Raw genomic sequence first — 25,463 nt, 5'->3', positions numbered from 1 at the left:
CCATTTGCTCTGACTGCCATTCAGAAACACAATTAAGGCACATCACCCGCTTTGTTATTCCCTGCTTTCAAAGGACTCAGCCTCCCAAGTAAGGAGATCCTTGAGATACTCTTTCACATGCTTCCTATCTATGGGATTGCAAGAAACCCCCTCCATCTTCGTTTGAAAAACCTGCAACTCCCATCTAAACAAGGGATATAAGATGAAGTTCCAAGCCCCATGCTGGCATTAAATCCCTTATTTTGCTATGTTGTCTGCAGGTCCTTTTGCTGTGAAGCACAAACAGTGACTATGCTAAGCCTGATACAGCATAAGCTTAGCAAATGCAGTGGCTCACTAGCATTTCTGATAACATAGCAATGAGCCCCAGACTAATGCCTTGAAGAAAACTGTTTATTTTGCCTTTACACCAAGGTCTGAGTAAAAAGAGTTCAACAGGGAACATGTCCACACACTAAAGAAGGATGAGAGAAAAAAATGGTGAAGACTGTTAAATGAAGTAATACTGTCCATTTTGTACGCTGCATGGGGCAGAAGTGAAAGACACGACAGATATTCATCACATATAGCAAGTCCCAGGAGGCAGCAATGGCCCCTTCTCTTTACATCAGATTTAGGGTGGAGGTTTTACCTGAACTGGATGCTACGTCGGATGATTGCTAGTGACATAAAATCACCACGACCATGTTCATTTTCTCCACAGTATAGCAGCAAACCATCTTCTGATTCAGCCTGCAATCACAGCATCAACATGACAAATCAAAGTCTAAGCCTCACAGTGACAGATAAATGCCAGCAGCACTGGGGGACTTTTCTCCAGAAAAGCATTTTTCAGATGGAGTTTTTAACTTGAAGAATCAGAAATTGGTTGATCAATTTTGAATCCTGCATTTGAAGAACCTAGACCAACATTGCCTTAATGCTTAAATGGTTTAAGAACATGTCTTCTATTTACAGTGTGATACTATCAGACTTAAAAACAAGCCTGAAGGCATTAAAGACTGTCAGACATGTCCCATATGAGACCTCTGAGCACAAAGTCTAGCAAGGATGTCCTAGCAAGCCTGTGATGTGTAGACACATCAGACTTACTGCACATGAATACACACACGCTGCTTCACATGTTCAGTGAGCCTGACAGTTTTCACGCTGAACAACCTGTGCAGGCAGGATTTCTCCATATGTGCATAGCAGCTGACACAGTGGCTTTTCGCAGCCATCCTGCATTTTAAGGTGACAAATTGCCAGAGGAGTGTCAGGTCACCACGTGAGGCAACAGACTGCTGCTGCTCTAGTGACAGTCTCGTACCTAGGCTGTGAGGCTGGCAAGGCTGCCTCACACGGGAACAGGGGTGCATCCGAGAGCTCAGCCACCCTCCCTACAGGCAGCACCACCAGCTCTGTCCGTAACACACAGACAGCATTAACACAAGTCACTATGGGATGTACGCTTCAGACCTGTAGTTTAAGTAGTCCAGTATCTTGCATGTATTAGCAGCCGGTGTCCCAAACTTCAGAGGTGGAAAATAATGCCTACTTAGATCCTGCAGGACAGGAAAGGAACTCTGGATATAGGGCAGTATTTTGCTCAGTACAAGATCACAGTTTCTTATATGCAAAGATACTGCATGCCACTCCCAAACTGTAATTCACAAAAACTCCAGGTGTACTCATTCACATGGCTATAGCCTTGCCAATGTACATTGCCACTAGTCTGCAAAGCCAGTATTACTAGTTGCAGGGATTCTCTCATGCACTGCCTATCAATAATGAATGCAAACATTTTAGCTCAGTTTACCAACTTCATTTGCATTCATTTGAAGGTGAAGCCAGATCTTTATAGATGAAGATTATGTATAGGTTCACTACAACTACATTATAAGCTATACTGAAGCAAAGTCATTGTTCCATTGTCCACATCATCAGAATAAGCAAATAATATTTAAAGCTCCTGTGTGAGCTTGGAATTGCTTAAACTTACCCTGAATTCAAGACTAATTTGGAATGTCTGATAGGAGTTTTTCAGTGGTTCAAAGGTGATGTATGAGTAGCCAGAGAACTGAGGATACTGGATAATAATATCTGAAAAGTAAAGACAGAAGCATGTTATTTAGCAGTTTTCCCCACATAAAAATCGATATACACATTTAGCACTAGATAACATCAGGTGAAAATGCAAGGCAGAGTTCCTCCAGAGACAACCATTAGTCAGCAGCAGTCAACAATCAGTTAACCTATTGCCTTGTCCTCCCACCACCTTTCACAACTAATTCTTTTATTCCCAAGGACCTGGTGAACTTGGAAAGAAACAGGATACTGAGGGCCAAACACTGCTCAACAGTTTAATCGCTGGCTTCCGTGGAACTTTCTCCAGATTTTCATCCTTGTTACAGAAGACAGAACCCATCTACTTCATATTTATCTCCTTTTAAGAATTCATTTAACACAGAGACAACAAAGTAATTCTCTGTTTTGCAGGATTATAAAAACATATGCGGGAAATGTGGCCAGACTCCACGCCGCATTAGTCACTGCTGCTCCATAGCTGCTGCGTCCGGCATCCACAGAATCCTTGGATGGCTCATAAGAGCCCAGCAGCTTCCAGCTCTTCCTTCAAGTCAGCTCAGGGCAGAAGGTAAAGGGACTGCTGGGGAGAAGAGAGTCCCTGCAGGCATCTCTCCATCCCTGGCTGCACCACTGGCCCTTCATATTGCTCTTGTCAGCTGGTCTTATGCATCTCACCCTTTGTTGTCTTACGTTACGAGGACCATCCTGGCTTCAGCACAGAAAATCAGAGATGTATACTCCTACTTTTGCAGCTCACTTTCCTAAGAAGCACTGAGGACAGACACAGTTTCAGGCTTGAATTATTTTTTTTGCAGTGGATCTAAGTCTAATGAGGAAGGAAGGATGAGGAGTCCTATTCCTCTTTGCTTTTTGAATACTGAGTGGGTTTTTCTTGCATATTTGGATCTGGATACGGCTCTCCCAGCCTTTTTGTTTGTGAGGCATACTTTTTAGGCCGAGGTGAAGAGAACCGGTGCTATAAACCTGAATGCAACCACAGCAGACAGCAACTAACTCATGCCCTGATCACAAGCAGAACTGACTGGACCAGACCACCATGCAGATTGTAAAGGAAAGTCTGTTTTCATTCAGATTAATATACTATTTAACAATATTGGCTGCTGGGGAGAAATTCAGTACAAGGGAATATTGGTACATGATGCTACTGCTTACCAAGGAATAATAACACACTCCCTTGTGAAAAATGGTGGTTTTAGACTGACGTTAACAAACCCACTCTACAAGTTGTATACAGTTATCTCAGTTCAAATAAATCCTCGACTCTTCATACTTGATCAAGGCCAAAAATCACATCTGCAGCTGTTCCATGTGGCTGAGTCACAACAGATTGTTTTCAGAATGAGCTCTCTTTACTCCAGCACCGGCAGGAGAAGATCAAACACCCTCAGTGTCTGTATCCCCGATGCATGACACTGTGCATCACGCATGTCTGACACAAGCCTGCAGAAGAAACGTGTGTCCCTGAAGGTCTGCTTGTGTGGCAGGGCCTCGGCGATCAGATCAGCATGCAGAGGGACAGATCAGCTCTTTCTTAGCTGGATGGGACAGCACCGCTACAAGCAACGGGACGCTTGCTTTGCACAAGCTCTGGCATTCATCTGTCCCCTTGTCACCCAACCAGAAGAAAAATTACTCCAGGGGGAAAAAAAAGTGGCCTGCTTATGGCCTGGTAAGAGAGCTGGACTGGCTCACCAGGTGATCAGCTCAGTGTCAGACCCAGCGAAAGGGCAAGGTTAGGTCTGCAGAGGGAGAAGACAGGAAGGTGGCAAGAGAAGGAGAAGCAGGATGGCCTCCTTCAGCTCAGCATGCCCTTGCCCTGGCTCAGCCACCCTGCAGAGTGGTGAGAGGACACGTGGCAAGTCCTGACTGGGACAACACCACCTCCTCACATTGACCCAGGCTTCAGGTCATGCTTTGGGGGGGGGGGTGTTCCTCCCTTGCCCCAGGCTGCCTGGCACGAGCAGCGGGGCTACCACTCCAGCACTTCTGCCCTGCAGACCATGGGGAAAGCCTCTTCCGGAGGTGGTTTTACACTGGGGGCTCTGTCTCACATCCCTGATGCAGGACCAGCACTGTCTGATGGACCATGCTGGAAATGTCGGTGGTTCAGGGCTTCAGCTGCAGGCAAAAGGCAAGGGACAGAGAGGGGTTGAGTGTCCCTGCTGGAAGCTGTGGATGCCATGGCTGGACCCGGTCAGGCCTGGGAGCCTACCAACATACCTGGCTCCACCACCCTCCCACTCCTAGGTGGGGGAAGGAGGATTAACCTCCCCCGTGCACCTTCACGCGGGGTCTGCATTCAGCTTTATTAAAGAATAACTTCTTCACACCTAGCTGAGAAAAGAGAAGCAAAGGGGCCAATGTCTGAACTGGGACATGGATGCTGCTGCTGTCCTTAGGGATCCATTAAGCCCAGCCGGCTATTCCCGAACCGCGCTTTGGTCGGTGCGTTGCGAAGCTGCTCCTCGCCTCAGACAAAGAGAATCCAGCAGCGGCGGGCACACAGACACCCACCTTCCGCACACGTCTCTCCTCCCTTTCCCAGGTTGCAGTGGCAGCGCGAGCCGCCCCGGTCGTAGTCGTTGACGCAAAAGCTGTCTGCAGAACAGACAGCCTCGTCACAGGAGAGATCGAAGAGGCGCGTTGCAGAGGACGTGCCGCCCCTCCTCGCTGCCCGAGCCGTAGTCGTCCTCGCTGCGGCTGAAGGCTGTGTGGTGGTGGGAGTGAAAGCAGTAGGTTCAGAAGTGGTTGTAAGGACCCGTGACAGGAGCCTGGAACTAGACCCTGGCATGACCTTAGTTTCGACCAGAAATTTTCTGTTGCCCCCCTTGATAGCGGGAAGCGGTCTGAGCTGGAAGGCAACAAAGAAACAGAAATTCAGTAAAATCTAAAATGTTACATGGAAATTAAATTAATACCTTCCAAGATACACATCTGAGGTAACAAATTCATCCTCACTGAAGAAAAATAAACAACCGTATTATCATATCTGAGCATATAATATCAGATGTTAAAGTTCCTGACAAGATCAGACACTTTAAAGTATTGAGACTATAAAGAAAACAGAACTGCCAAAGTGGAATCTTGGAATTTACCTCTTCTATGTAAATGTCGTAGTCTGAGTCATCGATATCAAATCCATCATCATCACCAGTCACTGTGTCTGTGATATACCGATGCCCATAGCTTCCACTTCCTAACTCCTCAGAGCCTAAAAAGACACAACTGGCATATTCAGTTCATATATTTTTTTCTCTTTACACACAGCAACTCAGATCTTACCACCCCTGACTCGCCACACTGAAATCTGAAGTGGTGTTAATGCTCACCCTGTAGAGACGATGCACGTGTCAGCCTGAAGACGGGAGACGCTGTCTAAGTGATACACATGCAACTTAAAACAAAGTGGACACCTTCAGTTAATCACGTACCTTGATTCCCAAACAAAGTAGGCAAAGCTCGGTTCTTCCACTGCAAACTCACTTTTACCCATCATTCTTCCAGGAGAACGGCTCCATACTTTTTCGGCGTGGACAACATTTTAATAACTGTATTGTTTTTAGATCAAACTTTTCCCTTTAATAAATACACAGTCCCACGTCTGCCCTACTGGTGACCAAATAACTGGAACAGCAAAAGAGATGCATCTAGGTAGGGCTTTTCTAGCACACTCTGCTTAGGACTTTATCTGCCTCCACTGCTCCGATGCTCCTGAAATTAGCATCCTAAGTGTATTTTTAGGCTATTTTTTAAAATACCATTTAGCACCTCGAAAAAAGAAACATGCACAAACACCATGTGTTTTTCATGTGCATAATGAAAAACTATGAGGTACTTAGAGACATGGTGTAGTGGTGGTTTTTGGCAGTGTTAGGTTTATGGTTGGACTTGATGATCTTAAAGGTCTTTTCCAACCTATATGATTCTGTGATTCTGTGATTCTGTGATTCTGTGATTCTGTGATAATCTGCTTCTGCCTCTTCCTGGCACACTGAACTTCTCTGTGAAGGACTCTGGGCTGGGAAGAGGGTCCTCGCAGAAAATATCTGTGCTTTTCTGCACTTTACATAGCAAATTCTGCTTAAAAAATGGCTTATGCTTTTTAGCTATTAAAATTTACCAGAAGTCATGAAGAAAGATAATACACATAACTGCATCACTACCATTACTTGTTATATCAGCAAGGTTAAGAATAGACAAACACTTGATAACCATTAAAACAACAGACTTCATCCACTTGCCTTTTCCATAAAATATTTTGCGGTCACTTAAAAACAGCATAGGTAATCCTTGCTTTACAAAGCCTCTGTACAGGCTGACCATGTGTGCTTGTTTATTTTAGCAGCCACAAGCTGCCCATATTTTCTCATAAGTTAGCACGTCCTTCACATTGCAACATGCAGAGATGTGAAGTCTTGCTGGGCAGTGGCTGTCTGTGGAAAGGAGACCTGACAAGCCAGAAAATGCCAGTTGATAGTAGTGGGAGCTTCACTACCACCACTGAACAAGCTGATGGAGTCAGTGAAAGCTAACGAGGCTTAGCAGACTTCCAGAGAGAGCAGTGTGGGCACAGTGCCACTGGGCCGTTTGAGCCAGTCTAACTGGGGTCAGCCATCTCCCACCTCAGTGCAGAGGTAAAGGAAAAATATCTCATTGACCTGATTCAGGCAGGACAGCACTCGTCTAAATCTTACTGTACTCTCTCTCCCTTTGCCATGACTGCAACCCAGAAAATCTGGCAGACAGTTATGAAATCAAGCATATGTGCACCAGATACAAACGCATGCCCTGGCTGGTTAATTGGCCGCACACCATACACTCTGTGGGATTTACTTATCAATGAGCTTTACATGTTACATCAGCATACAGAAAAATCAGAGGCAAATGAGTAGAGGTAATGAGGCATACACATTTGCAACCAAAACAACATGCTAGCCCAGGAGAGAATGTGTATAAACCTTTCCACTCTAACATGTATACCTAATCATCTGTAAATAATACAATTTCACTGTATATTAAACAGAATTATTCAGCACAGAGTTTTACCAACTGAGCTAAGCAGAGAACTCAGCTTTATGACTGCTAACGAGAGGAGGCCAGCTGGACAAACTACATCCAGATTCTTTCTGCTGGTGGCTGTGAATGCACAGGCAAAGGATTAGTACTGGAGAAACAGACTACACATTTATGAACTGGTCCCAATCCTGCATTCATTATGGAAAACAATAGGTATTATCAAAGTGTGAGCAAAACCTCTTACTCCTAGTATTCATTTGTATAGTCACTCAGGTTAATCACCATCACAGGATAATTTTACTCCAGGTAGGAAGAATAGAATAGCATAGCATAGCATAGCATAGCATAGCATAGCATAGCATAGCATAGCATAGCATAGCATAGTTCGGTTGGGAGGGACCTACAACAATCACCTAGTCCAGCTGCAAGGTTGACCTCTTCCATCCATCACAGTATCAGAATCCCCTTCTTTGGCAACAATGATTTTATAAGATACGCACTTCTACAAAGGACTTTCAGTGTGCAAAACCTCAAACATAAACATTATAAATGTGACTTGCAGTTTAACAGAAATTATATGAATGAAGCAGAGTGAGGCACTAACTCAGCTGCCAGCAGATGCAGCAATTTTCAGCTCACTGGAATACTGTTGCTTTTAAGTCAGCTCTGTAATATTACTTATTGCCTTTATACTATGTGTCTGAAACTATTTCAGAACTAATTCAGTTCTTCTAACAGATGAAACTATAATTTACCTAAGAGTAACAGAAGCCATAAAGCTAAGCTGGGAAAAGGAAAGGAAAAATCACAATCATGTGTCAGGGAAAACAATCTAATCTGTATTCAAACAAGCTGTGATACACAAACTCCATTTTCTAATTCAGAGGTCACAACCTACAAAATAAACATCTGTTGTAGTCCAAGTTCTGCCACATTTCTTCTATTCTCAAGCAAACTTTCTATTGACTTAATGGGATTTAGGTTCAATAAGGATGGCAGGAATGAAGCAATACAGAGAATGAAGTATCTTCATATTCACACACAGGAAGATGTTAGGTCTCAAATTCACATTCAGATATGCACACTTGCTTATATGTATAGATATGATTTTAATGCCATGCCAGTTTTACAGATGTGTAACTCTCCTGATTTGAGTGCAGTTATCACTAAACTACATCAATAACCACCAGCATGCAATGAGACCTGGTAACCTAGGAGAGACAGGCAGTTCCCCAAGCAGGTGGTGTGCCTCTTTCATCTGGTAGACCAAAATGTTCCATGCTTTTCCAACAGAAGACCTTGGGAGATGAAATGTTTCCACTACTTTAAACCAGACAATGATTCCTTTCATCTTATTGAACTTGTACAACATTTAGAGCCTGGAGAGAGCAAAGACGTTACGGCTTATTGTGGCTGGTAGAAAAGACTGCTTTGGGGCCCTTCTTCAAAGACCTTCAGGACCTAAGTTTGGCATCACCAGGAAAAGTATAACTTGAGAAGGTGTACTAATATCCACAAGTCTCTAATATGGCCCCAAATCTCTGCTTGCACTCCCCCTGTCTCCATCTGAGTTTCAGCCAGCACATGCTACATTACTCTACCTGCTGACCTGTGAGCAGCTTTGGTAACGCATAACACACCTGGGAGCAATGAAGACATGGAGATGTACTCTCTTCTAACTATTCCTGAATTTATACAGGTGAGTATACACACAAATGATGAGACCATCTAACAGCCCACTGGCTTCTCAGTCGCCTTGCTCTGCCTTACATTTGGTGTTTGCTCACTGGATGTGACACGATACCCACATGTGACATGATGCAACAAAACTGCAAAATAACAGAAAGCAGAGAAGCTAACACAACTTTTTGCAGAGAAACCCCCATGTGAGCCCGTCTCTTAAGAGCACTTAAGAGCTTTGGTGGAGCCCTCATTTCATGATGGGTGGCAAATCAGGGACAATTAAGCAAAGTGGTACTCTGCAAATACCAAAACAATGACTACAGAGATTATAAGCGTGCTACATTTCATTAAATCAGTGTTCCAGTGTACGAGGAGACGAAGCCTGTTTAAGACCCTTTACCAGGTCCTATAATCCTGTTTTATAATTAATTGGAAAACCTGTGGGGGGTCATGAACTTTAGACAGCTTCTTTCCAAATAATCAGGGATTAAGTTATACCAAAGAAATCATTCTCAAAACAAACAGAAAGCCACACAAACTTTTGTTTTGCCAATTAGGTGGCCACCAGCATACTGATCAGGAGACACAGGAGAGCGTAGGAGGTAGACCACCGGGCACTGCAACGTGAGCAGACTGAATGGCAGTGTGAACAGACTGATCGCCTTCATGCAGAACCCCTCACAGGTCTAAACCCAAAATGCATCAGGGACATTTTAATCTGAGTTTTATTTTTGTCAGTGACGCGCAGTGAGGCACTGCATATCGCTTGGCCTGTTTCTTGTTTTTTGTCCCTGCCTGTATAAATACGAATGCTGCCTTTGTAGAGTCTTTGGAGATCTGTGGGTAACAGTTCTGTAGAAAACCTTCTCCATTTGCTATCTCCAAGACACATCAACATCATTTACATCACGGTTTGGGCCCAAGGGACTGCCCTTTTCCTGTGCCTGAGCCTTAGCAGACACATTCAAGCACCACGCAGAATATTTAAGCACCTGTGCGAATGCCTTGCTCAGTATGAGCCTGGCGGTCATGGCCAGGACCAGAGGAAGGGATGTACCCAGATTAAGCAGCCACTTCTGTCATGTTTTCTGTGGAGACAAGGAGGGTATTTTTAACAGAAGACGCTTCCTCTGTTGGTCTGGCAAAGCCCAAGGCTGGTGACCTTCCAGGCACAGTGCAAACCCCATCTGTTTCCCCAGGAGATGAAGGGTATTTAAGTGATGCAGATGATGACACTTTGTTTGATTCTTTAGGACAGTTTATTTTGTTGTTCCTAAACTTGATAAGTGAAATCTTTTTTCCAAGTAAATTGGCCATGACACATTGAAAGATTTGGTATAGCAAAAAAACGACAACCATTTAAGTGAAAATACCTGCAACTTGCATCTGTAATTAAGAAAGGCAACAAAATTGATTTATTATGTCATTTCCCTCTAGAAAAAAAAATGAAATGAAATCACAAATAAATGAGAACCCTTGGGGAAACTTGCCCTCTCTTTCCTCCCTGAAAATGGAGCAACGTAACATAAACCAAGCCTACATTTTTACTAGGTAAGGGGGTTACTGCTTATAATCAAGGACACATGTTCTACTTGCACAGACCTTGGGAGGTCTGTCACATTAGGTGATACCATCAGCAACCCTTCAGAGGAACATTTTAGCAAAGACAATGGTTACCTATGCTGACCTGAAACAATGCAGTCAAGAGTACTGCAAAGCCAGCCACCTTTTAAAACCAAAATGAGAAAATTACATTTGAGAATGAGATAAACCCCAGCAGAAAACATCCCCAAGTAGCGTGGACTCAGTGTCTGCAGGACTCATCTCTGTTTCAGCATACCCTAGAACAGCTTCAACAGACTCTACGCAAGGCAGCATGGACCCTGAAGGTCCACTGCATTTGAGGTAATGCTGGGAATTTGTTCTTCAGTTAAAATAAGCATCAGAAAAGCACTAATTATTTCAAAACAAGCATAAAGATACAGGACATACAAGCATAAAGCCACACATTTTTAAAATCCAAACACACTAAGGATCTTAGTGCCAGCACTATGTGGACTAAGTGTAATGCAAAGGAGCCAGACATTGTATGGACTTCTGCCAGCCTCCTAAGGTATTTCAGGTATTTCTGACGAATATAGAGGCACTCAGAAAATAGCATCAAATATTTGTGGCATGTTTCACTGTTTACATGGGAGGAAGTACCATTTTAATAATGAAAGTAATAATTCCTATGATGCGTACCCCAAAGAGCAAAGGTGCATCATTTTCAGACATGCCAACTGTCTGACACCCTTCCAGCAACCATAGGTGACTAAGAGGTATCTGCTGGCACTTCGAGAGACTCAGGCATCTGGTGCCATCTGAGATGCATTATGGTACCTGAGACATCCCCAGAGGACTGTCAGGTGTCTGGGATACGCATGGGAGGCACATGTCCTCCTGCACTGACAGCTGAAAATCACAGCATCTAGGGGACCTCAAATCCACCAAATGTCTATACCTGAGCAACTGAAGTGAATGATTAACTGGGCCAAAGAAGGTAACCATTGGCTTTCTGGCTACTAGAAGGGGGAAGGTACCTGCAGATACATAATGTGAACTAGGAGTAAATTTTACTTGGTTGCCCTTAAGCTTAGCATGCATTTTTTTTTGTTAGATTAAACTTGTCAATGGTTTAAATCACTCTTCGGGGTTTTTTAGTGTTTTGGGAAAAAATAAATGTTCAGGCTATGCATGGCTTTAATCAAGAAATTTTTTCACAACAGAAGTTTAGCTTTTCTACTAACGCATAATGTACTTGGGTATCTGGTTAACATCAAACTAATTTCTTACACAGACACCACCACTAAAGCCAGGTGAGAGCTGCTATACTCAGTTATGCTCCTGCTTCCAGAAAGCCACAGAACTTTTTTCTAAAGGCATGCATCCTTTGCTGCCTTTAACAGCACTCCTTGCTCTGCAAAAAGCTGGTTGTTATGAAGACAGGTATCCACAAGATAACACAGGCTTTCATGGATAGCGGCTATATGTAGGTTTTAAGCCTATCTGCAAAATCCACCCTGGAAACTAAGAGCAGACTGGCAAAGGAACCACATTTGCATTTGCCAAAGAACCCAGAGTTTGCTAAAGTAGCCCTACGTACAAGCAACCTGGTGCGGGGCTGGAGCACATCACAGACGGGACGTGGCCCCAGGCTGCGGCAGCTCTGCCCGCTCATGAGGGTCTCCCCCAGCACCGCCAGCCCCTTGGTGCAGGGAGACCAACCTCTCGGCCACAGCGGCAGCCACGTGTCTACCACGGACCGGCAGAGCTTTTGAGCCTATTCAGAGAGCAGTGCAACATGCATAATACAGTCACTTTTCAGATCTGATCCAGGCACAGAGAGTCAAGCTCATGTCCCCCGTGAACCTCTCCAGAAATCAGTGTTTATATACACCAGGTGTGAATTTGATTCCAAGCTCTACTGACAAAAATCCATGTTTTAGAGCCATCTTGACAGGTCTCTGCAGAACAGGCAGTTTCCAAAGGCAAAGTATTCAAGTATGTTTGAATGCATTTTCACCTAATATTTTTGCTATGCAGCTTCTGATCAAAAAGGGATGCTTACTTGTTTATATCATTATTTTCATGATCGTGCCTACTAGTTTAAGGGCCTTACTCCTCAGAAAACAGTATAGATTTGCTTTGGTCTTTCAGAGTTGTTTAAATTGTAAATGTAACATATACAGTTCAGTTTCAAAGAACAGAAAACAAAAGATGAACCATAGACTTCTCTCTCTCATTTCTCCCCATGATATTCACATATCAGTCCTGCATGAAGCCAGCACAAAAGTCAGTAAGTAGCCATCCAGAAATATCTGGCAATGACCTCCAGAGCAGAGAAACGGCATGAGAGCACTTCTGCCTGGAGCTTTTCAAATCTTTGCTGGTGGCTTGACTTTCACAGGATGCTGCAAGCTCCAAGGACAGCATCAAAAGGTGTCAGACTGGGGGTCCCTGTGCTTGGAGAGCGACTCTTTCCACCAGCAGCCCTCCACAGGCAACGCCAGATACACTTTATTTACAGACATACTTTATTTTTATATAGCTTTAATTACAAAAAGGTGGTTCTACTCACTGAACGTTCGGATGATGTCGCTCGGTGTGCTGGGGGGGCTGGATCCATAGGAGTTTGATGCTCGGACGGCAAACTGATACTTGGTATTTGGGAGAAGTCCCTTGAGAACCATGGATTCCATCTGGATGTGCTCTCTTATTACCATCCAATTGCTGTCAAGGTCTGGCCTTCAGGATAAAAAAAAAGCCAAGATCATAAATAATTAAAGCTGGCTGTATAAATTAATTGCCTTTAAACTTTCCTGGGAAATACACAAGATAAATGAGACATAAGCCTGCTAAATCATCACTTAAATCCTTCACTCTTAAGGGGCCAGACCGCGCAACCATTACTAAGCTGCGAAGCCTATGATATCAAAACTATACAATGACACAAAACTAATATTCAGATTTTGCTTATAAAGCCAAGGAGGCTGTTTAGAGGACAGTTTGACAAATCAAGTTCTGTTTATCTGTTTTCATGGATTTTGGGTTCACAGTTTTCAAGTGAATGTATATTACTAGCAGTTCCCAACCTCTGCCTTTGGAAAATGCCTGGTTAACTCCTGATTCATACTGGAAGCCAAGTGCCAATAAATACTTGCTTTAAGTGCTGTTATAATTCATCTGAAATCAGTACAACCATTCACATGGCAGTTTGGTTTCAAATGTTTAAGTTCATATGCAGAGGGACATCAGAAAGGGGAGGGCTACTTCAAATACTTTGAGAGAGTATTCTGATGCTTTCACACGATTTCTACTCTCTCTAGAAGTGGTCTATTCTTATCAAAGAGAGAATGGAATGAGAAGGTAAACAAATACAAATAAAATGAAAATGTTAAAGTCTAGGCCACCCAAAATATTCAATTGAAGCCTATGAAAGTAAAATAGGGACAGAAATGACTTTCAGAGAAAATTATTCCAGTGTCCTTTTCTAAGATGTCCTTGTGATATTTATTACAGGAAATAACCTTCAAGTGCTCCCTGAATCTACCAATGTTTACATAGGACTAGCTGCACATGTCTCCAACAGTCTTCCAATGAGAATTATAGCACAAGGTAGGCATTTTGTATTTGTTTATTTGCAGCTGGAAGGAAATGCCAAAGTTAATGTATGTTTTCTTTTACCAGTCAATACAAGGTTTATTGATCACTGAGGTTTCATTGCCTTGTGCCAGCAGGGCCAATGCAGTGACAAAGCAGCAGCTGCCTGGCTCCCGTGCGCAATGGCACACAGACTGCGAATATTTCATTGTCTTGCTAAAAATAAAAATAAAATCAGGCAAATGCACAAGATGCAATGACAGCTAAACAGACCATCTTAAGTCACCCTCCACCACCTTTTCCTGGCAGACAGGAGAGCATTTATTTTGGCTACCCTTTCATTGTTTCTCTTCTCTGAACCTGGGCCAAAATGAAAACGCATAGTGTTTTCCAAATGAAAGCTGCTAACATCGCTTCCTTCCACATGCTTGCTTAGTAGTGTTTTCAGTTTTCCTGTATACATCTTTTTTGGCTCTAATTCCAGTCCAAGGAATTCCTGCTAGCTCAAGAGCTGCCTCACAGTCTCTTTACAACAGACCCTGCCGATGTCTGTGCCCGAATGGAAACACGCATCTCTGCGAAAGGGACCCAAAGGAGGTATTGCTCCCTGCGAAGATGTAGGAGATACACAAACCGTAGGCTAGCCTTCGACTTCACTGACTGTCTCTCCCAAGACTTCCTTCTGCAGAAGTGAATAATAAAGGAAATGCCTGCAAACGTATAAGCATCTGCAGCTGAAGGAGAGGGAAAGAGGGAGATTTATCACTTGACCTTTGCTACTTCTCCAGAACATTCCCTGCGTGAACAAATCAGTACAAGATGAAAAAATGGCAAACAGATGGGGAGAGGAACACAATAAACTCAGCTGGTGACGGTGTCCAGAGCCAGCCAGCTCCTGTGTTTCCTAAGCTGGGAACATTTTGTTGAAAACTGTCTCCATGGTCCTTCTGTATCAAAATTCAGTTTGTGTCAACTTTTACACCAGAAGGGCTCATTTTGATGCCATTTTTCCCGTCTTTCTGCAGAACTACATTCCCTGGACCAGCACAGAGCCCTCTATCTCCAGTCGAGACCTGGCAGGGCTGCTCCATGTATCTGTGCATGGAGACATCAGACAACTTCCACGGGCATTTTCTGCTCTTGAAGTTACAGCTCTGCACCTCCAACGTAGAAAGGCCATGCAGTAAGAATCTGGCCAGTGACAAAGAGCGGTTTTAAGATAATAAACATTTGGGTAAAGTCCATAGGACTGGACAGATATAAACCAAGGGCATAATTCTGCCCCAAATGTACCCAAAACATTTGGATCATTGTTTTACATTGTAATCTGGGGACTAACTCAATTTAGGAACGGAAATCTTTCTGATGCGGAGAACTTCAATTTTATATTCACTTGAACTTCCTCTTAAAATCACCTGTAAATGATTTAACAGGTGAAGCACCTGCTAGCAATCCAGTTTTTATACAGTTTTTGGTTGTTCTTTTGTGCCGTGTTTGTACTCACCTCAAGTGGCAAATTCAGCTCTACCGAATTTTTTTTAAATATTCCTACAAATAATAAATATGTTGACAAGTACAATACATTCTTATTCGCTATGGAAAATACTCAATGCAGAAAATAACGCACTATAGGATAGTATTTTTAGTAATTATTACTATTTAGCTTTATTGGGACACTTTCTACAAAATATATCAACCAATATGCCAGTTCAACTCTGAGGAAAGGAAAAGTAGACTATTTTCTAACCTCACTCTTTTTTAAAATATTACTCTAATGCTGTCTAACATTGTTAAGAATTTCCTCCCTAATTTCTACATCTTCCACTCCTCTTTCCTCATTAAGAACCTTTTTAAGGATTTAACCCTCACAAATAGTGGGGTAAATGTTGAGGTAGATATATCTGTTTCATGCATTAATCAGGAAAGCAGTATTAGTTATTTTTTCTGGGCATTATGAGGCGTCTCCCTGGTCAGATCTGTTGTTTCAGGTTCTTTGCAAACAAAAACAAATATGACTGCCCAGTTCAGTGCAGTGCCAGGGACAGCTAGTTCAACACGGAATGGATTCAGGGATACACCTTTTTTTTAGGGAGAAGGCTTCAAACTAATCAAGAAAGCTGCCCACAACACTATGCTGAATCTGCTCCATCCTAACATCTGTATACTGATAAATGTCCCCAGTTTTATCAGCAGAACCCACCTAGTTCATTGCAGCAGAAGTTTCATGTCACTACCGAGATATCGAAAAATTTCCCCTGTATGTCAAGATTAATACTGAAAGCTGTTGAGTCCATCTACATACTGAGGAGATGAAAATAAAGTGACCTACTCCTTTTAAGGGGTACGCTGCTGAAACACAGGTGGTTCTGGAGAAGCTAGCTGACGATAAAAGTTTGGATAAGTTAGTCTCCAAGTTTAGAAGATTGGGTAGGCATTCAACAGATTAAAAATTTGAGTATTTGGAGTATTTGATTGAAAATATCCAAGACATTTTTGAGAATTAATTTTTTATAGTATCTTCAGGAAAAACACCCAAACTAGTATGTTTAAGTCCAGGGTCTCGCTTTAGGGGCTTTCATAAGAACGCCGTTTGTCATAAAATATTTCTCATCATAAAGCAACAGACTATTAACACTGAGCCTACAATTTTCCACAGATTCCATTACCTATTTTGGGTTTAACGCATTCTTTTACACATTTCCTATGAACTGTGCAGTGAGCAGTGAGACCTACATTCACCCTCCTGGTTTTCAGTTTTTAGCTAATTTGGGATTGTGGTCTCCTTAGCGTCCTCATATAGTCAACAGCAGAGCAGAGCCCGAGTTAGCCCAGCCTGTCCTACATCTGAAACCGCCTGCAGCCCTCCACTGCCTACAGCAAACCAAAAGGTCCCAAGACAAACCCATGCAAGTGCCTAAATAAAGGCCCAAATTCAGACTCCGAGCAGAAACAGACTGCAGGTTAGCTCTGGTTCTGATTAGATTCTAGTATGCAAAAACGATTAATGTATTGAATTTTCATGAGGTTTTAATCCCCAATATCACAGTTGAGCAAATGAAAAGAGTGTTTATCCCTCATCTCAGTCTCCTAGCATGGTTCTTCCAGGGTTGAAGTCATAAAGTTAGTTCTAATGGGACTGAAATAATTTAAACAATGTCACAGTTTTTAGAGGTTTGTGCTGCACCCAAGAGAAATTACAGATTTGCATAAGAAAGTCATTAATTTTGCAAAAACACAGGATAATATTGTATTTCTTTAACATAAGAGTACTTAATTCTAAATTTACTTGCACTGTATTGTTTTGGTTTTACATTGGTTTAATTTAACAGCTTTAACTCATGTTAATAAATTTTATAGTAATTAAAACTATATGCAGCAAAAGACAATGAAACTTAAAGTTAAATCTTTACTTCTAACTGCCATTAGGGCTTATGGCTCATTGAACTTTCTCCAAATATATAATCAAGCTTCCAAGTCTAAGAGAGCATAATCCCAAAATTAACAAATACACTTCAAGCTTAGCCTTAAACCTCAAACTAAGCAGTGTAATCAAAACATTGTGCTGTTAGGAAATTCTTTCCCAAAGTCTAAAAACAACAAAACACTGAAATTTCAATTACTTGCATCTTTTGACTTAAACAGCAAAGGCAGCTTTCCACTCTCTGGCTGAACAAAAACATTCAAGGGTGTACTTTCAATGTGTGAGATGGAGATGATGATGCCCACTCCTTCCATTAGCAGGCCCCTGGTGCTGTGAAGAGGTGTACATAAACCTGCAGGCTCCACTTTCCGGCAAAAGCTCAGAGGCGACAGAAGTGCGGTCAATCAGAACCCCAAAAAATCCCTTCTCCATCCACCAAGCAAATGAGAGAGAAGAGGTGGGGAGAAGAGAGAAAGGCTCAGATAATGATTGTGTTCGAAAAATAGATATTGGAGAAATTTCACAGTAATGCTACAGAAGAGTTTACATGATGACCATAACATATCTCCAGCCCTCATGTCCTGCCTCCCAGTGCAATCAACACTGGATGGCTTCCCACTAAATATGGGGCATTCTGATTCAAGCACAAAGTGCAACCTAAGTTCACAAGCAGGCTTTCAGCTTGGGAATTCTTTTCATTATATCAGTATCTTCTAGATTGTAACCATACTTCGAGCACTGAAAACCAATAGTTCTTTCTGTCTGTTTTAACAACAACAATTCTTTTTTCAAAATGAATGTGTTTTTCTGAAGAACAATTCTTTGACCTTTACAGCTCAGAGTAGTTAAAGAAGCAATTCTCTCTTCTTATCCAGGAACCTCAACTAAAACCTGTCATCAAGTATTCACTCAAAGGATTAAACTTCCAAAGGCTGAATTTTGCATTCACTGTAAGGGTAAACATAGGGGCAAGCACATGAAAATAAACAGCTTTGTATGCAGATATTAGCTTACACAAGTATGAACAGTCAGGTATAAATAGTTGTTTGCGCATGCAGATACAACCACCTCCTCCTGACCCTCCATACGCGTCTTATAAAAGCAACTTGATTGGCAGCTTTTCAAAGTTCAGTTCTATTACTGCACATTTTAGAGACTTCATCATAAAGGAAGAAAAAAAAGAAAACACCAACACCCCACCTCCCACAAAAAAATGGAAACAGAAAGGCCAACATTTCATGTGGACTTGAATACCATCAGGATAACAAACCAAGTCTGAGTCCTGCAAGCTCAAGACCCAAAAGACTTTTGTCAGGGAAAACCGCCCAACATACTGAGTTTGCAACCCCCGGATTATTTCCTATAGCAGCCCAGGGTACTCCTGCTCAGGGGAACTGCTCTGCCACACACTCTTACCTCAGCATGGTTCGACAGCATTTGATGACAGGGGAAACTTAAAACTTCATTCACCCAGGCCTTTATTAGAGGGAATAGATCAAATGAGACCTTATTTTCTTCATCTTTCTAATCAGAAGGTACAATTTATTGGTGATTTTATAACAAATTAGATTATTTCTGGTTTTGTCTTTAAATTTTCATGGTGATTCAACACACATCAAGAGGAAAACTAAGTGTACTATACACAGTAGGTAAATAAATCATGAGAAGAATCTATATGCAGTTTAATAATGCAGTTTAGGAAAAAAAAAACCTGTAGTGCACAAACACTGAAATTCAGACTCCACTGGCAAACTCACCTGATAAACTCCACCGTGTAGTACTGGATGGGAGAACTTCCTTCGCTCACCCCGGGCTTCCAGGATAATGTAACTTCTGAATCAGAAACTACCACGATCTGGGGCTGATAGGGCGGTGCAGGGGGCATGCACTTATCTAAACCAGAAGAAATGCAAAGGAACAGCATCAGAGAAGCGGACGGGCTAACACACACTTAAACCCAACACCCACAGACTTGGAAATCAAATTTAGAGGCTTCTCCCTTTACCTGTTGCCCCTCTAAGACCCCATACTTGTGGAAAAGTAATAGTAAAATATTACAATACTGTACATGACAGAGATTTAGGTGTGAGTGACCTGCCATGTTACAGACGTGTGCCCTGCCAGTTTTGCAACAGAAAGCCACGTATGCAGTGTTACCTTGGGATAAGGTTGTCACGTCTCTGGGCATGCTGGGTCGTCCTTTCCCTGCCCAGCCGTATGCTCCAACGCTAACACGGTGCAGAGTGCCTGGCTTTAGATCACCGATAACAACCTCCTACCAGAGTCAAGAGAAGACAAGACAAGAACATTGTGAAAGCTCTTCCATGTAACCGGGGACAGCGCTGTGAGCTGGGATCCAAGGACCGTACATGGCATTTTCCATGAGGATTGTCCCCAGCCCAGCTCAGAAGCAGCAAACACAAACAGCACCATGTGTTTCCTCTCAAGCTGCAGCTTTGCCCCGGGGGAATCCACAGGGATGACCTGGACCCATTTCTCAGCATAACTCACAAGGTTGCACATTGTTTGCATTCGCTATCCGGCTTTTTTACTGGTGAAGTCAAAGTCACATACTATTCCCCCTCTTGAGCCAATTGCTAGCATTCGGTATCAGTCTGGTGCATTTTCTTTTTGTTTTGTTTTGTTTTTCTTTTAAATCCAGAGACTGTAAAAGCTCCCAAGAGTGAAGCAAGTTGCCGCAGTATGAACTGATGTTCTTTAATTTCTCATGGAGCAGAGCCCAGTCCCATTGCCTCTCACAATTTTCCTAGCCTAGCTATCAGCCTTGACCTGAAGCGAGCATTTCTCTTATTTGTCCTTCTGCTATAAACACAGAAAGATTAACCCACAGCCAGCTACTGTAAGGGAGGCGATGCTAACCTCCACGTGAAGAGCTTGTGCTGCTGAATACTGTTCAGAGGACGCTGCTCAAATCTCCCAGAAACTAGCAAAAGTCACCAAAAAATTACATTTTATCACTGGCTGGTGCACATAGCATTGATCAGCTTCAGACATTTAGATCTGGTCTTTAATGGAGCATGTGTACGTGTGCATAGAAATTCAGTATGCTTTACCTTCAGCCTATCTGTAGAGAGAGGCAAATCCCAGATTTACAAATTTTGACAGCATATACAAGTAAACAGAAATACCAGGTTCTACACCACAGACTGTTTTGTTGTGAAAAAAACCACTTACAAAAAACCCTTTTACAGAGATTTTTCTTCTGTTTCTCATTCTGATATTAAAAACATTATTCACAGTGCATGTGAAAATGCAGAGATCTCCTTTCTCTTCACACTGGAACAGACATTAAATCTGCATTTCCAGTTGCAGTAAAATAGTAAACAATCCCAGAATTTTATTAACTGCTAAATTTCCTTATGATGGTCTTTTGGACTAACTCTCCCTCTCTATTCTTTGGGGAACTTATGTTATTATTACAACATTGTTCGGCAACACCCTGCCATCTGTCATTTCTCTAGCCGTGGTTTTGGAGCTCCATCACTGATTTCCCATTAACATGGGCCACCTGACCATTATCCTGTTTTTCCATCATTCACCCTTGATCTGCTTGAATGATTTGGATTCATCTGAGAGCGATGATAACAATGCTGGAAAAGTAACTGCCCAGAGAGAGGCAGCAAGAACACTCAAACCAAAAGATTTATCTGGGTCTTTCAGTCTCGTAGCTGAAGTGACTAAGATCTTTCAAAACGTGATCTGAAAAGCCAGTTGCTGAAAACCCAGCACCTCCTCCCAATGACAATACTGATGATCCTGCTCCTGCCATTCCAGCCTCCATGCCATACATACTCTCCATCTGTATTTAAACTGTGTGTATTTTTTCCTGATGGTGTCCCTCTTTATTACATTCATTCTTATGATAAAAAATCCTTCATTATGTGTCTTACTGCTTTTACACTATTCAGGAACTTGGTCTCTGCAGAGAGTGGGATATTGATGTATTTGCCTCATAGTATTACCTCCAGACTCAAGCCTACAATAAACTAAACAGAACAAATCTCATTGACTGCAAGGCCAATCAAGATCAAAGTCCTAATAGCTACTTGGGTATTTAAGTTCAACATGTGTACCCTCAAAACCTCAGCAAGGTGCTCTCTTGCCTTACACACGGCTATCTGCCTCTTTCTTCTGGCAATGTCTTCTCCATGAACACAGATGTTGGACATACAGTGGGTACCTTTGAGATCAAGTATCTTCTAATCTTCTAGGATCAAGACATTAGTGAATAGGTAAAGATTCAAGACATCATCAAGCTACCCTGACCCGTGGCAATCTCAGGGAATACCCACCTCACACCAGAACACTTTCAAATGAGATTCTGGAGAAGAAGCGCACTTCCTTGTACCCCACTGTCCAGGAGCCTGGGAGTACATATTTCATCTCTTTTTTTGCTTGTATTTAGGAGAACAGTCTTGAACCCAAGTTTTTTCCATCCCAGAAGAGACACAGTGACCTCACAGATAAGGAATTTAGGTGGTATGTAGAAGAGTTAGCTCCCCATCATTTTTGTAGTCTTTCTCTCCACTCAGATTGCCTCTGTATTTTGAAGCAAGATACCCCATACTGGAGATTACATTGCCGATGAGGCTTTACTAGGCACCAACCGCACTTTCTTGTCTTACACAACATTCTTGCTAAAACCCTGCCAAATGACACTTGGTATTCTCACTACAATCTCACATTCTTGAATGGGGTGAAGTAACGCGATGCCTTTTCTGTGGTAGAGTCAGGTGTATGTAGAAACCATATATCCCTCCCTGCCTTGCCACACAGCTTGCCCTCCCTCCAAGTGTGTTGAAATGGTTTGCAAGGCTGCACAGTAAGCTGCCTTACAGAAACCTGGATTACAAATTATTTTCCAAAGAAAACCTGTTTTCTGTTTTGTTTTGTTCTAATCCAAAAAAACATCAAACCCTGGATTACAGTGCAGCAGCAGAAACTGAGCTGGGTTTAATGACACTTGATCCCCTGACAACTCCTTCCCTGCACTACTGGTCTCAGCCGGTCACTCCCCATTTTGTACTGGTGTGTTTAGTGATTTGATAGGGAGCACTATTGCTCTCCAAGGCCCTCTGCCTGACCTAAAACCTCCAGCCTTTAAAGCCTGCTAATTTTTCTTGCTTTTTTCTTTTTTTCAATATTTGTCCTCAACTTCATGAATATCATGCCCAGTAGAACAACTGCCTTATTAAATTGTACTGCATCTGCACTTCTCCTGGCTGCTCTCACTTACATGTTCTCTATTATAAGATGACATAATACAGCTAAAATACATTATCGACTTTGCTAATGCACAGGCACATGCACACATAGAAACAGGCGACCCAGTTCAGCTCTTGCTACGACAGTCTCACACAGTCCAAAGAAGCCTCTGAGAAAGCAGCACGGTCGTACCCGGCACCAGGAGAGGAGGCTTAGCGATGGAAACACAAACTATGCAGACTTAACCACAAAACTATTGCAGATTTCTCTTGCGTTTGGTATGAATATAACAGAAAGCATTTCAGCGAGAGCACCACTTCCTGAGGACTAATGACAGCTGGGAGCTGATTAATCCCAGCCAGTCATACTTCTCCACAAGTACCCCTCAGAAGTGTTATTTTTATCAAGCAGAAAAAAAGGGCCCAGCGTGGAACCTCAACTCTGTAATGCCATAATCCAGACTCAGCTCAGCTGGGTTCGAACCAGATAGTCCTGGTTCTAGTGCATCCTGAGAGCTCATCTGGACATCAGCCTCCCACAGTCTAACCAAACTTCCCTTAATTCAGACCATGAAAGCTGTGTGAGATCCACCAACTTTGCAGGATTTCTCCATTCCTAGAACAGATCTCAGAGAAAAAGAGTTTGTAAGAGGTTGTTGATGTTAGGGCTTTCAGTTAAACACTGAAATCACTGTCATCCTACCCAAACCCGAGCACCTCCTGCTTGCTTCCCCCCTCACAATAAACCCAATCTGTTTACTGCTCATAGGAAGCAGACTGAACTAAGTGCATGACTGGAAATAATTAATCTGAATAATTCACCAGCTGCAAAGCCATTAAGAGGGCTGGTATTTCTTTCAAACCTGTTTTATACTAGTTGTTAGTCTCCCACTCCTTCCTCCTGGGCGTTCCGTTGCTGGCCTCTTCCCGTGCTCCTCCTCCTCGGCTCCCGCTGGACTGGCTCGGTTTTTTTCCTCTCTGTCTCCTCTCCCACTGCCAGACTGCTTTGTTCTTCCCTGTCACTCTGTGTCTGACTACCCAGCTGTCCCTGTCCCCTGTAAGACCTCACTGCCTGGATATAGCTTATTTTTTACACCAATTTCCTCCAGCAAAACAAGACATCCATAAGTACTTTTGATGACCAATAGGAAAGTTTATCCATTGCTAAAAAGGGAGCCGCTATACTTACACGTGTCCACCTTCTTCACCTCTGGATTTTGAGCTTTAGCTGCTATTTACCACATTTTGACTACAAAAGATCCTCTGTGAGTGCTAAGTAGAATCAACATTTGAGATCAACTTTTGTGTGTGAAACTGTGGAAAGACCAGGTCAGGAACGTTCAATTTCATTTTAAATCACAGCTGCGACCAAGTTTCATGTGAAGCAATACTTACAAAAATTGCTTGTCCTTCCAGTTGACCCTGGGAAAAAGCGAAATAGGACTTGTAAATGAAGGAACATACTAAAAAGTGATGGCAAAGCCACATAAATAATGGGTCAGGGAATTAAAAAAAGGCCAATGCCGCAGCATATAGTAGTCTATGTGGCTGTTATTCATCTGCGTAAGTACTGGGATACAGACTGTTTTCCCAGTGAGTAAGAATTAACTGCTGTCAGGATTAAGATAAAAAACCAATGTGCTGTTTGATCTTTGTTGGCACTACTAGGAAGAATGTTTTTTCGGGAAAAAAACCAAGTGAGGAATACAGAGATAAAGATCAGAAAGGAGAAAACATTGCATAAATAAAGAAATAATATATCACAGCAAGGGGATTCTTTCATTTGCCGTGATCCCAGAAACCTGCAGCAGTCAGAACCGAAAACCAGAGTGACGGAAAACTGCGGGAAGTCTGATCATCCCTCTCACTCATGCATCTCACACGGAAGGTTTCTGAGCACTGCCCAGCAGGGATCGGGAAATATCAGTGAATGCGTATCACTGAACATCAGGTGGTGAGGCTGGAGGAAGAGGGGTGAGGAAATAAAGGAGAATGAAGATGAGTAGAAGAGAAAGGAGGAAAGAATTGAATTGTGAAGGAGGATCACCAAATAAAGACGGGAAAGCCTCCAGCGCTCCTCTGTGCACACACGTAAGCCTTGGATTCCTGTGCCGGTAACGCTGCTGTCTTGTGGACAGACTGCCCTGTGCAGAGCGTGCTGTGAAAGCGCTCCCCTCACGGCACCCAACCTGCAACGCTCCTGCGCTCTCTGCCCGAGCTCAGGCTGGAAAATCTCTGTTTCGGCCTTGCCGAACTCAAAAAGCAGCTTCTCCACACTGAGGAAGCACTGGCGTGTTTCGAGAATACCCTTTAAAAGCAGACAGTATTAAAACCATCCAGAAGCACAGAGGAATTGCTTTAATCTCGGCACTAATTGCTCAGCCGTGCAGCAGAACAGGATGGGCGGTGTTCATTTGCGAATGGAAAAGGAAGGGGAAATCGGACAGAAAAAGGGAAGGAGGAAAGAGAAGGGGAGAGTGAAATAAAGCAAAGTAAGAAAGCAAAGGAGCAATAAAAGGAAAAACAGAACTAAAAGAAAGGGGGAAAACGGGAAGCATGGAGGAAAAGTAGTGCTTTCAAGAACAAAAAAACCCAGAAGTTGAGGGAATCTTCTAGGAGATGGACTTGCAGAACTGCAACTAAAGCAGCACTGTTAAACTTTAAATTCTGTATTTCAGGAGGGCACAGTCTCACATAGAGACAAAAATACATTGAAAACTGTGTCTCCTTTAACTCACACACTTAACCTGCGTCAAGACCGTGCAATACAGATACACTGATATTGCAGCTCTCACTGTGCGTAGAGTCATGAAAATCCCCTTCCATGTGTGGAAGTGCACAGAAAATGCATATTGAAAATTAAAAGTTCTATTTTAGTAGATGCCAAA

General features: G+C 42.7%; 2 protein-coding genes across 2 annotated transcripts in view; one reads left to right on the top strand and one right to left on the bottom strand.

The window, feature by feature from the left end:
• The window catches only part of LIFR (LIF receptor subunit alpha), a 201,632-nt gene that overhangs the window by 91,935 nt on the left and 84,234 nt on the right, over positions 1-25,463 (top strand). The window lies entirely within an intron of this gene.
• Positions 1-25,463, bottom strand: part of EGFLAM (EGF like, fibronectin type III and laminin G domains) — a 76,240-nt gene that overhangs the window by 29,941 nt on the left and 20,836 nt on the right. The window contains exons 4-11 of the mRNA XM_075527023.1: positions 23,971-23,997; positions 19,508-19,625; positions 19,108-19,243; positions 12,908-13,074; positions 5,184-5,299; positions 4,603-4,939; positions 1,982-2,082; positions 632-732 (exon numbers count right to left, since the gene is read on the bottom strand). Of these exons, the coding sequence (XP_075383138.1) occupies positions 632-732; positions 1,982-2,082; positions 4,603-4,939; positions 5,184-5,299; positions 12,908-13,074; positions 19,108-19,243; positions 19,508-19,625; positions 23,971-23,997 (1,103 nt within the window). The remainder of the gene's footprint in view (positions 1-631; positions 733-1,981; positions 2,083-4,602; positions 4,940-5,183; positions 5,300-12,907; positions 13,075-19,107; positions 19,244-19,507; positions 19,626-23,970; positions 23,998-25,463) is intronic.

This window comes from Mycteria americana, chromosome Z, assembly GCF_035582795.1.
Source record: "Mycteria americana isolate JAX WOST 10 ecotype Jacksonville Zoo and Gardens chromosome Z, USCA_MyAme_1.0, whole genome shotgun sequence".
Classification (NCBI taxonomy): domain Eukaryota; kingdom Metazoa; phylum Chordata; class Aves; order Ciconiiformes; family Ciconiidae; genus Mycteria; species Mycteria americana.
Note: the sequence above shows the minus strand (reverse complement) of the source record. Positions and strands in the feature narration are given on the sequence as shown.